Source organism: Choristoneura fumiferana, chromosome 23 (genome assembly GCF_025370935.1).
Source record: "Choristoneura fumiferana chromosome 23, NRCan_CFum_1, whole genome shotgun sequence".
Taxonomy (NCBI): domain Eukaryota; kingdom Metazoa; phylum Arthropoda; class Insecta; order Lepidoptera; family Tortricidae; genus Choristoneura; species Choristoneura fumiferana.
In genome coordinates, this window is record NC_133494.1 from 7206212 (window position 1) to 7219784 (window position 13573).

The following is a 13573-nucleotide window of genomic DNA, read 5'->3' on the forward strand; positions in this document are numbered from 1 at the left end:
TTTTTTACATTAATTGAGTAGGGTTGATCCCAGTCAAACCTCCAGACTTACTCAGTATTAGGGTGAGCGAGATGAGCGTAACTTTTTGAGTTGTGAACCGCGTATTTTAAGCCGCGTGATTTTGGTTTCACACAAACACAAATCAATTTTTTTACGTAGACACAAATCATTTTGAGTCGCCATGTGGCACAATGTGGACTTTTGTATAATACCGAATGCAGTAGAAATTACGCGACCAGATTTCAGTCTTAAGAAAGAATTTGTAAGATGTACTTACGGGTATTTGGTAATACGATCCATTATTTACAGTCTGGTAGGATGTTAGGGGAACAACAGGAACTGATCCGTTTCTTAGGAGAATCGGCCCTTGAACAGGCGTCACCGGAGGCTGGCCCGAATCTGTAAACATGAAATAATAAGCTATGAATGAATCTACAAATAAAACTAGATGAAAAAATGAGTAACGATAAAACCACAGTCATTCTTATTGTTATTTCGATGACGTTAAAGATGTAAGTGATTTCAATTTTTTTTATCAGCACACTGACTATTTGTTGAACTTATTTTAAAAACAAATTTTTATTTCAATTTATTTAAAAAAATGCGTGTGATGACTGATATTAGGGAAGTATACCGCCGACGCACTTTTCGCGTAAAGACAAACCTGTCATATTTATTATATTAGTAAGCACTACTTAACACTAATTACTTAGGTATATTACTCACAAAGAGATAAACAGCTGCAGTTCATTGACCCGATATAAATGAAACGAATATGACAAAACTGTTTTTTTTTTCTATGTTTTCACAATATACACCAATATTACGTGCATCTTTGGCCGATGCTTTTGCAAACTGAAGAAGGCGTGTATTACGTACCGATCGGACCATCTTTGCCCCACTAGAATTTCGACGCTAAAAGTTCGAACTCAGTTTTTCAAGGTGTTTAGTGGCATCGGTATTTGTTACGTTTTTCAGTCCACTTATTTCAGTAGTGGCGTATACCTACCTACAATTCACAAGGCCAACTCTATCTTGCTCCCTGCGATAATTTTTAAGACTAATTTTGATCTAGCGAGCCATGTTAGAACTCATGATGGAAAATAAGTTTTTCTTTTCTCTTATAAATTTTATATAATACATTTAGTCAGGGTCGCCGTCATCGAAATCGATGTGAAGGACTATCTATATACTTCAGTAGTAGTGCAATATTTTAATAGTTAATTTGAATTTTACCTACCTCTCAGATAGGTAATAATCGTGCACAACAACTATGCCACGCCCTCTTCCTTTTGTAACATCAAATAACACGTCCCTACTATGACAAACACCACACAAAATACTGACGCGATTCGAACTCTCTGTGAGTTTACTATCAAAATTCGTGCAGTTAAAAACAAGCTGAGAAAATATCCGTAGCCAAACAAAGCCGTATTCTCAATCGCGTAAGTACGCGTTCAGCTATTTTTAACCCCCGACGCAAAAGGAGGGGTGTTATAAGTTTGTCCGCTATGTGTGTCTGTCTGTGGCACCATAGCTCTTAAACAGGTGGACCAGTTTGAATGCGTTTTTTTTATTTGAAAGCAGGTTTTGTAGCAATGGTTCTTAGACATGTTTTATCAAAATCGGTTCAGCCGTTTTTGAGATTTTGAACTTTGAAGTGGCAAAGTCCAATTGTCCAACTTTTTTGTTGGTTAGGTTATTGAGCACCTAAACAGCTACGGTGTTTAAGATGGCGGCTGTATCGACAAACAGATCAAGAAAATCTTTAAGTACTTATATGATCTTACCTCATAATCACAATTGTCAAGGTTTGTAAAATAAGTTTAACATTGAACGTCAGTTGTTTTGCGTTTCGTTATTTGAGTAGTGCCGGGTCAGGAGGTTTACGATGTTACACCACTTTCTTACTAGAAATAAGTTGTTAAGTGACTTTGAAACGTGCCGGCCAAACTTTGCAGCTTCACCACGACCACGATTGTAGGCGGGTGCTGACGTGACGAAGAACGAGTTCTGTGTTCATTGCTCAGTCGAGATGCTTACCATACCGCAGCCAATTCGCGAGAACAGTTATGTAATAGAAAATCGCTCACAGGATCGCCGATCGCATACTCCTAGCGCTATAGTTTGTGCACGTGACGACGGTGCTAGTTTTGTCACATTCAAGTGAATTTGGTGACGTCTGGCCTCGTCTGAAGTGTCGGTGACGGCAAAGACATCACATAAAATGTGAAGAGGGTCACACTGATTTATGCTTATTAAATAATTTCCGTTTAACTTGACCTAAAGTCGAAGAAGCTGTGTAGCTTCAAGCGCAAAGAACGCGTACTGTGTACGTATACTCGTTGCCTATTTCAATCAAGTCAACCATAATACTTAAATATGTAGTTTTAATACAGGATTTTTATAGTAAAAATGGTTAGCTATTTATACAATTATAATTGTTTTAGATAGTATAGTTAAGTAGGAAATCAAGTTTGTATCAAACATATATACAATCCACTTTGTGGTTCATGTCATACTCGTACGTACAGTCAAGTTAAAATATGTACTTATTCAAAGTTTCAAAAATATGTATCACAAACTCTTATTCCGACGCATTAAGGCCGTAGTAACATATTTTTTGTGGTTCGAATAGATACTTATTTTTGCACTTGACTGTACTAGAAAAACAAGATTATTTCAACACGCTAGGCGCGTCACCTTAGTCAGGTCAAATGTTACAAAATTACTAATCTCTTCATATGATGCGGCTTAAGGGGCATTATGAAGCGTTCAAGTATCATAACTTTCTTGGTTTAAACTTAAATAAAAATTCTAGCATGGAAAATTTCTCGGCATTTCCACTTTGAATTTCAAAGTTATCGTGGTGTAGTTGTTGAAGAATGGGATACATAACTGAGCAAAATGCACCTGTTATAGTTAATAATTCTTACTCTTAAATACTGCTCTGCAACAGTAGGCACTATAATATAGTGCCTATATGAATACTTCTAACAGTTGATTTTAATTTTCACGTTGCCTGTGTCCTCATTTCGTAATAACCTATACCGGTGTGGCCTGTAATATGAGCAAATAATTAAAACATAGATCATACTCGTCAAACTGAACTACATTAGCGACTTTTAAAAATAATAATTTTCATTATTTTTTTTTATTTTTTTTTAATTTTTCCTTTTTGTACAATAAAGAGTATAAACAAACAAACAAACAAACAAATAATTAGTTTTTTAATTTTTATTACACTTTTAAGTTTATTCGCAGAAGCAATGTAAAGCAAAATGCTTGATGTTTTTAGAGTGACAGGTGACGTCAGTTGTGTTCTAGGATGGCGTACATTGATAACAGTATTTAATTTGTATGAAAAAAAAAAAGAAAATTCAAAGACTCTATTATTTTTAAAAGTCGCTGAACTAATGTTCTTCAGTTTGACGAGGACGATCTCCGTTTTAATTTTTTGCTCGTATTACAGGCCACACCCGGTATGATGATCTACGTCAAAGAAATGCAATGACTTCCAAAACTATCGTTGGAACGCTTTTCACTGTAGGTACTAGGATTTCGTTATTTAATTACGGAGAATATCATTTTTCTGAACTTATTAGAATGTATGGAAACACATGTATTATTGCAAGCATATGCATTAGCTTAGAAGACATGAAGAAAATTTTGACCTTAAAATACTTCGGAGACTTAAGAAACGCGAATGATTCACTCGCCTGTGACATAGAACAATAACGGCGAAACAATACAGTATTTTAACGGCTATGAATGCATTAGTAAAGGCGTCTGGGACAAGACATTGTGAAATGTTGTAATGTTTGAGAAAAGTAGAAATTATTATGCAATCGTTTTATTTTTGAGATAAATTTGTCACTTTCAGTTTATTTTTCAAGAATTTTAAGATCGTGCTCGAGCATAGTCACGCCTGATGGTACTTAAGCAAAGATGTGGTCTAAGGTGGAGCACGCTAACCTAATAGATGACATTCATCTTAGTTTTGAAGATTGAATTGAAGAGGTTTAGGAACATCTAGCTACGTTTGTGTTCTTTGGGTAATTTTTCTTCCAGCTTTCCAAATAAAAGCCGAATAAATAAATAAGAGCAAAACACTTAGCAAATGTTGTGCTTATTGTTGATCGGACTTTGAATTTGCTAGGAACGACTGGCAAAACAAACTTAATAAAATCATTGGTAATTTAAAGGGAATGTTTAAAGGGAATCTGTCGGTCACCTACATAATATTTGGATAATAATAAGGTTAGGGCTTTACGTTCTTTAATGTTAAGTAGAGATAGTAATTATAGTTTTATTTTTATTATAAATTAGGCTCGTAGGAAACGAATCTGTGATTATAATTTGAACACACGAAATATAACTTTCATATGATGCAAAACTTCCAATCCACTTATTAGTGTGCGAACATTTAGAGAAAACTCTACATAAACTTTATTGCTGATAAGACGGGTACGCCCAAAACTGTATAAACTGTGTTCGCTCTATAAATCGCACATAAACTCGTACCTTGGTTGTTTTTAATGATTACGATTTTGAAGTTACTGCTGTGAATCCTAACCTTGCTTCTGATAACGAGTCGAATTGGCCAATGCCGCATCCTCAAATCTCAGCGTTTACTAATAAATTAGCATAACTATAAATAATGTTGAGGTCGCAATCAACGGAACATGAGTTAAGATATGATGCTCAATTAATACAAACCATTATAAACTAGTATGGAAATTCACTTCTGGGTTCCGTAGATTTTCGCGGCAAACTTAGTCGTACGGTGCTATTTACAAGCTACCAAAACTTTGTAGGTAGGTAAGTTAAAGAAACGCTAGAGGTCGATGTCGATTCATTAATATTTTTGTAAGTATTAGAACGCCTAGACAGCATAGAGCTTTATACAAAAGTTACACAAAATAACCCTATAACAGTGCGATTCAAATCGACAAAACAAGCGCCAAAATCATCATCATAAAACTATTCTAAATTACCTAGCTAAAAATTAATACAATATTGACGAATATTGAAAATCACAATAATGAAAATCATATAATAATCATAATCGTTGTTCGACAGTTGTAATCTATGGTATACTTAGTGGACGCGGAGTCTGTAACGGAAATCCGTAGCTATATTTTTTTTACCTATAACTTATTATTTTTTAATATTTCAGCTATGCAAAGTGACTCGTTATGTTTGGCTGTCAGTGTACAATTGGTCACTTTAAATAAATTTGTATGTCGTCTGGCAGTCTCGTAGTTCAACTTGTCTCAATTGCGTTAAAAACCATAGCACGTGTAACATTCTCGAAGGGCATTTGGAAATTTTAATGGTAATAAAGTCAACTTTTTAGCATACTTGTGGCAGAAGTTGATAGCTTCGATCACCTGGGTCTTGTGTTGCTATACGTACGGAAATGACTTACTATTTTTAAATGCTTTACTATTTTTTATGACAGGTTCTTTATCAAAAAAAATAACATCGAAAATACAAACTGAGACATGGATGCACAGAAAAACCAGAAAAAGAGACCAGCGCTGGAAATCGAACCCTGGTCCTCAGCAATCCGTGCTGCGTGCTATAACCCCTACAACATCGCTGGACAGGAATCTAGACACGAATTTTTCCTATGCATACATATCTCTGGTTGCTTTTTATCTACTACGCTACTTAAGCAGCAGCACCAGCGACATCTATGTTCCGCTCTCATCGAGAGACGTCACATTCTTTCGGAACTAACCGCTCACCCAGACAAGAGATGTCGCTACTAAGCAATCAAATTATGATTGGCTTTTTGGAGTCTTTTTGTATTTTTTATTTCAACTACAAATAAAAATACAAAAAGACTCCAAAAATCCAATCAAAATAAATCAGTCTGATTGTCACATTGACATATCCAATCAATCTAAACGAAATCAGTCACAATCTGTCATCATCATATGTACATCTTAGGGCGATAACGAAATTTCTTAGTCAACTTCAATCTTTAAAGAGCACTAACATCACACAAATGACAAATTGTCCTGATTGTACATAGTCTTAGTAATTTATTTAGTTTTCATGCCACTTGAAAAAAATCTCAAGTTATTTTAGGTAAGTTTGATTGATTGAGGAAGCTTTACAGAGTTTAACACTTGGGCATCGATCATCAATAATTATCATGGTCTTAGATTTAAAATCGGGGCCCGCACCTCTGAGTTTTTGGGAAATGATGAGTGAAATTGCATTTGAAATTTATCATGTCATGATCTTTCATTCTTTTTTTTATGCATAATAGAAATGCGTTTGACTATAAATGAAAAAATTAAAATGAAAAAATTTATTCAGGACACACAAATATAAATAATAGATACAGCAAAAAAAAACAATAATAATAAAGTGAAATAAAATAAAATGAGAATACAAAATATAAAAAATAAATAAAAATAATTAAAAATACTTATTTGCTTGTGCCCGAAATGGTCCCGCCTCAGTACAAAATGCGGACTCCTTTGGTGGAGCCAGCGCTGGTCTTCCTTCTACAGTTAAAAACAGTTTTTTTTTAAATTTAACATTTTGATTGATGGTAAGTCTAGCTATAATGTCGAAGACGTAGCTCACTAGTTCAGCAACAGCTTGAGTATTTACTCGGAATAAATAGGCGTGATTTTTATAGCTTTTGCACAAAGAAACTGGTCCGATACGATTGTACCTCGATTGAGGTCGGAATTTGAAAGGGCTGGCCGGGATATTTATGTTCGCCACTCGAACTTGCTGTGAAATATAACGGTCGTTTACTTGTAAGTAGCCGGATCGAGTTACTGCATGAAACATACATCCTGATACAATGTAACTCACACCTTAAGTGGTCGTAGTTGTTTTTGTTTCGAGAGCAACTAATGTGTTTGTGCGTGAAAGTTCAAGACACTATAAATTAATTATTGAGGCCTGTAAGCTATTAACAAAAGAATAGATTTATATTTTTGAAATGCTTTCTGAAAAGGACTCAATTATTTTAATTTGGACTAAGTATTATATAGTCTGGCGGGGTGGCTTTATTCCATTTAATACTTTCTACTCCCCACTTCACAGACAAAAGTGCTTGGTTACAGACCAGAAGTTCAAAACATAGCAAATACCTCCAAAGCATAGTTCAATAAATTTTATTCTTGTACATAAAATACATGAAATAAACTGTTAACAAAAGAACTAACCTAAGATACAAAATAATTACAACAACAATTACTTTAATTTAAGAAGGTACTTGCAAAAAGACCTTTTCGCTTCGATGTCGATGTCACTTTATCTACAAGTCCTGATACACTCATTCATTCATCAGTGACTCATCAACGCCCAGCCCAAACCCTTGAACCTAGAAAGCTGAAATTTTGCACAGAGGTTCCTTTTATGACATGTACACGAGGTAAGAAAGGATTAAAAAGGGGGGAGAACGTTAGTATGTAAAATTGTTATTTCTAAAGTTGTGACTATGCAATTTGGGAAAAACATTCTTCAAAAAATATAAGTGAACACCTTTAACTTAAAAGCTTAAACTTTTGGACTTAAAAGCAGATTTTTAGGTTCCGTAGTCGAAACGACAAAACGGAATCTTTATAGTTTTGTTTTGACCGTCCATATGTCACACACAGGCATTTTACTAGCACTACAAAACAATGTTGATAAAATTTGGAGTACATTACATAGGTGTATTGTGATGGCCGCTACTTAGTTTTGGTGTTCAATAATGAAAATCAATTTCTAAAAACATTTAAAAAATAACAAAGACAAAACTTAGTAACTACTTTGAACCAAATTAGTTTTCATATAATCGGATATATCGCTTTTGAGTTATTGCTAAAAATAAGGAATATCTAAACTTTGTTGGTTGGGGATAATGTCTGAAACTACAAAAAAACCATTCACCAATAGAAAGCTACACTATCCTTAATTAGCAAAGGCTACTTATAAAAAAAAAAAAAAAAAAATTGCGGGATAAAAATAAGTGATTTCAAGTTCGTGGCAAATTTAAAAAAATCTTTCAATAATAAAAAGCTAAAATGCTTAGATTGACAGTGAAGGATTTTAAAATTGAATTTCTCGAGATAAACGTAGCCTACGCCGATCAAAAATATTGTAGCTTTTTAATAGTGAAAGATTTTTTAAGTGGTCCTAATGTAGAAGTCACTATTTCTATCTCCTGGGAATTTTGCATATTCCCGAGGAAAAAGTAAGTAGCCAATGTCAGTCAAAAACAGAAGCATTCTATAAGTGAAAGCGTTTTTTTTTATCGATTTAAAGAATAATATCTATCCCGCGGGAACTTTGCGATTTCTCGGGGTAAAATAAGCCTGTGTCAATTCAATCAGGGACGGGTAGCTTTCTATTGAATTCACTTATTCTTATTCCGCGGGAATTATCCTATATCGTGTACGTTTTCTGGAATTCTACCCCTGAATATGTGAAACAAGAGTTCAATGTTTGTATGAGTTATGATTATTATTATGATTATTTAAATCGATTTTTGAATTTGAATAATTTGCACCATCTGTCTAAAACAACGACTATCTGTGTCTTCCACATAATGCTCCGAAAAATCAATCAAAACAGGAAGAAAAGGATTGTAGAATATATATATGTTACCCCGAATTTAACGCGAGCGAAGCCGCGGGCAAAAGCTAGATTAAAAATTAGTTTAAAAAACATTTTTGATAGGTCTTTCGCTGACTATATTTGTATTATCTATCATCAAAACTACCTACATACTCGTATCCGTTACAAAATTTAACGTCAATCCGTTCGCAAAAAGTGTGTGACATTTATTTTGCAAGATGTTTTTGAATTGACATACAAACATTGTAAGTTAAATAAAAGCTTGTAAAACAATACAGTAGTAACTCTGTATGTTTTCAGCCAGAGTAAAGAAAATCAGTTCATAAAGGCCTAAAATAAGACAAAATCTTGGTTAAAACCAAGTGTTTATTAAAATAAACAGGTCGTCCTGCTTGAAATTAAATCAGCAGGGCTACTACGAAAGTCGAAACTCGAAGTTCATATCGTACCATCCCTCTCGCTCTTGTATTAATTAGTATAAGTGTCAGAGGGACCGCACGACACGAACTTCGAGTTTCGAGTATCGTAGTAGCCCTGCAGTACGTGCAGAATGACGTACATTATACCGATATTCAGACACAAGTTGTAACGCTACACGACAAAAAGCTCCTTTCACACGCGCTCCGCGTGCATACCTTGTTGCAACACTTTATTAACCTGCACTGTTACATAAACTACTTGGATGCAACTTGAATAAAATGCGTCAGAACAAACTTGTCCGAAAACCTCGTTAAAAGTTGACCTGTTTTTACCCGACTGCGAAGAAGGAGGGTTATTAACTACTTAGATCAATTCATATCTTCTCAAATAATTGCAGCCGCTTCAACCTTTCTCTCTAATCGGATAATTGTTTCGCTTTTCATACTTTTAATATATCCCAAAGAAAAAACAGCGCCGTTCGCAAAGATAGGCAGTTTTTGCTGATTTGGGACCATTTCGTGACATGCATAAACTTTAATTTCTTGTTCTTATTTCGAAGGTTGTCACGAATAAATTATTTCTTTCTTTCTTCTTCTTTCTTTCATCATTTGAAATTCTAGCACCCTCTAAAAAATGTGACATCATCATCACATCTACAGATAGTAGCGATTATTTTTAAACATTATTGTTTGCCATGGTACTTTTTTGATAAAGTTCTTATTTATCTTACTTTCTCAACTAGCTTAGGTAGGTACAGTCACTTGCACCAATATCTGACACAACAAGCGTGCATAAATATCTGATACGACTCTATTTCTAGGGCCGGAAGGACGTGTCAGATATGTATTTTGCACGTTCCGTTGTAGCAGATATTAATGCTGGTGACTGTACCTACTGAAGATTACTGAGGCTAATTAAGAAAGCAAGATAAATACGAACTTATCCAAAAAATAAGATGGGAAAACATTATTCAATAAATCTGAATGTTCTTTTACCTGACCTGACCAGAAAAAAAGCTTCGACTTTTCTGACCTGTTCATTCCCATCCATAGGACATCAATGCCCTAAATCATATTTTATTCAGACAGAAAAGACCTAAGTACTCATACTATCATTATCATCCCAGCTTTTATACGTCCTACTGCTGGGCACAGGTTTCCTCTCAGGATAAGATAGCTTGGGCCGTAATTTTTCCTTACAAAGTTTTCCTTTACCATAAAGGTCGTGGTAAATTTCAAATGTATTTAATTTCGCATATGAATTTCGAAAAACTCAGCGGCGCGAGCCCGGGTTTGAGCCCACGATCCTCTACTTGACAGGCCATAGGTCAAACCACTGCCACTACGGCTTGTTTACTATATTGAGATTATAATACTTTCTCTCATCAGGTTACAACAGTCGGTCCAATTCCCTGAGTGTCTGACCTCTCGCCTGACGCCAGCTTGAAAGCGAAACCAAGGTCAGGTGATGAGTATCTGTGCACACGCAGTTGGGCTTAATATTTTAGTAAATGCCATTTCGTTTCATGGAGCAAAATGACATTATGCTGGAAATTAGTTAGCTTCAGAGTTGTTAAAGTAGTTTATGTAGTTATGTATGATTTTATTGTACTAATAAGTACGTCAAGCATTTTTTCAGACACGTACAACGTTCTAATATCTGCCACAGCGGAGCGTGCAAAAAATTAGAAATAGAGTCGTATCAGATATTTATGCACGCTTTGCTGTGTCAGATATTGATGCTGGTGACTGTACTAATCTGGTAGATATTAAACAGCTGCTTTGATTATTTTAAAAATAAGAAAAATAATACTTCGTGTCAAAGACATAAGAAAAGTAATACTTCGTAATAGCAGATAATTTTCTGATGGGACCTTTTAATAGCCTATTTTCAGATAAAATTAAATGAAATCTCCAAAAATGGGTCATAACCATGAAGAGTTAATTAAAAGTTATGTTTACATGTGATTGCAATCTTTATGGGTGATTCTCATCACGACCACGTTTCCGCTTAATCGGACTGAATCGTCCTTTTAATTGCTCTCAAACCCAGATTATCTGGTATAATTGTTTTGACATTCGCCTAGGAGCTTACGGAAGTCGCAGAAGATGGCACCGAAACCGAGACTTAAAGTTAAACCCTTTTTTTTCGCCGGGTGATTAAATTTCCAATAGTAGGTAAAAAGAACTGATCAAAAAGGGCAGCGTTACTTGGAAACTTTGTAATGAAATAAAGTTATGTTCCCGAAAAGATAGGTTAGACACGAATCACAAAATATTCCTAAGTGAACGCATTTGGTTTATAGTTAAAGTATAAGTTGATTTAATCACGATTAAAGTAAGACAAGTGTAAAGATTACTGACACGCATTAGTAGGGCGATTAAGTTTAAACGTTCGCCTTTTGTCTGTGGCGCCGCCGTCGAAGGCCGCGACTGTCTGCTATCGACTGATAGTGGAAGTAATTGGAGCGATCGTGGCACTACTTCACTGTCTGCTAGACGTTTAAATAGACACTATTTCGAGATCACGATCAGTTTTCTAGCGTGTACTAACTATCTTGATCATTTATAATTAAATTGGTGAACTAATTCTATGTTTATTTAAGAGCAGTGTAGTTTAAAATTATATCTACCTGAACCGGAATCGTCTTCGTAGTACTCGTCGTCGTAGTCAAGTACCGCATGCAACTGCGTTTTGCCGCCCGTTCCTCTGGCTTCGACTTTGGTGAAGCCAGGAGGACGGTCGGCCGGTGTCTGCCCATTGGTGCTTCCACCTTTAACTCCAACGTTGTGCTGCCGTGTAGACAATGGCGACTGAGTAGTCACAGGTCCACTCAGAAAGTTGAAATTGTTCACATTCTGGTTCGGGTTGCCCTCGAACCTTCGACTAGAAGTTGGGTTCGGTGTTGACGCGGGGGGATAAGGAGGCTCCGCGTACCCTGGGTTATACAACGGCCTCTGTCCACCCTTTTGGTTTAATCGCCTTTGTTCATAGTCATAGTCCCCGGTGGGATCATGGACATACTGTCCCGTGTTATCGTACTGTGGATTTACTTCCTGCACTCGTTGGTTTTCTATTTGTATGTCTAGCCTAGTATTCTGTTGATATATTTGTGTATGTAGTTGTCCTGCATAAGGATTTTGCGGGGGTTCATCGGGACGTGGATAATGCGTGTACTGGTTGGCCGGAGGAAGGTAAGCAGTCCCAGCACGTTTTCGGATCTTTGACCTCCGTGGTTGGTTCGCTGGTGAAGAGAAGGGCTCGTTACCAGGTGATAGAGGATCACTATTTTCTTGATAATCAGCTGGGGAGTAAAGGAGATCATCTAGTCCATGTCGCAAGGGTCCCGGCACTGGGGACGTGTCAGCGAGAGCCGGGGTGGCTGCTATGGCCGGCGCGAGCGTAAAATTCGCCAACGCCATCATTCAATAATAATTCGGCATTGGCGTGAAATGTCAACTAGCAAAGCCGATAATGTACGTTCGAGGTGCGATTACAGTCGCAGTTGCATAATGTCCAGAGAGGTTGGATGCGTTAGGAGCAGAACTGTGTTCTCATACTCAGAGCACTGTCTGACGGGATTGACGAAACCGCACCACTATGTATCACTTGCCTCAAACGAATATTGTGCGATCCGCGAGTAATCTGAAACAAATGAAACACATTTCTTATTACTCGTACACAAATCTATTTAATTCTGCTTTTAGAGCAATTCAATAGACACCATCAGATTTACGAGCCAATCGTTAAAATAATGACAACGCGTGAATCAGTTTCTGCACAGTGTCAAAGCAGAAGTTTTACGGTCGGATTTCCCCTCATTTTGTTGTATCCTTGCCACTTTACAAATGGCATTTAGTTCGAAATGCGAGAATCGTGATGCCATTCGATGAACGTCGCGAACGATTTTGTTACCGAAACATGGGAAAACCCCGCTCCTATCCTAAAATGCTGAACGCTGCGAAGGCTTTGAGAGATAGACATAAATATCAGATTACAAAAGAAGATCCTATTCATTTTATTTACAATAGGAATTTGTCTGTTGATGACTAAGACAAAGCTACCGATTGACCGGATATTTGTAAGTAAACGAGCTTGTATTTCGCAACGTCTATTAAATCTGAGTTATTATTATAGTAACTTAAGGTAGGTAGATTGTATTAAGCACTGTTAGCGCCTAGGGAAACGGTAAATTATAGGCAACCAACTATATATGGTAAGTGGCCGTTGCAACGCAACACCTAAATTATGATATGAACGTTGCCGGTTAAGATAAAGAAAACTACTATACCTAAGTAGTAGACTATAAATTAACAAAAAAGGTTAATATTTTTGGCAAATTTTTGTTAAATAGAAACACGCCTCTTTCCAGAGATATAAGTCCAAGCTAGTTCGATCGATTGTCCGTCTCTGAAAACCCACACGTAGCAATTTTCATCTAGATTGTATGAGTCGTTTTGGCCTCGAATTACAGAATATTGCTCGTTTATAGTTATGAAATATCAAATTATAATAATATACTATCATTTAACATAAAAAATATTATTATTAACAATAA

General features: G+C 36.0%; 1 protein-coding gene across 1 annotated transcript in view; it reads right to left on the reverse strand.

Annotated features, from left to right (window-relative positions):
* spz3 (Spaetzle domain-containing protein 3) overlaps positions 1–13573 on the reverse strand; it is a 37679-nt gene that overhangs the window by 11579 nt on the left and 12527 nt on the right. The window contains exons 2-3 of the mRNA XM_074105316.1: positions 11648–12660; positions 278–399 (exon numbers count right to left, since the gene is read on the reverse strand). Of these exons, the coding sequence (XP_073961417.1) occupies positions 278–399; positions 11648–12440 (915 nt within the window). The 5' untranslated portion in view covers positions 12441–12660. The remainder of the gene's footprint in view (positions 1–277; positions 400–11647; positions 12661–13573) is intronic.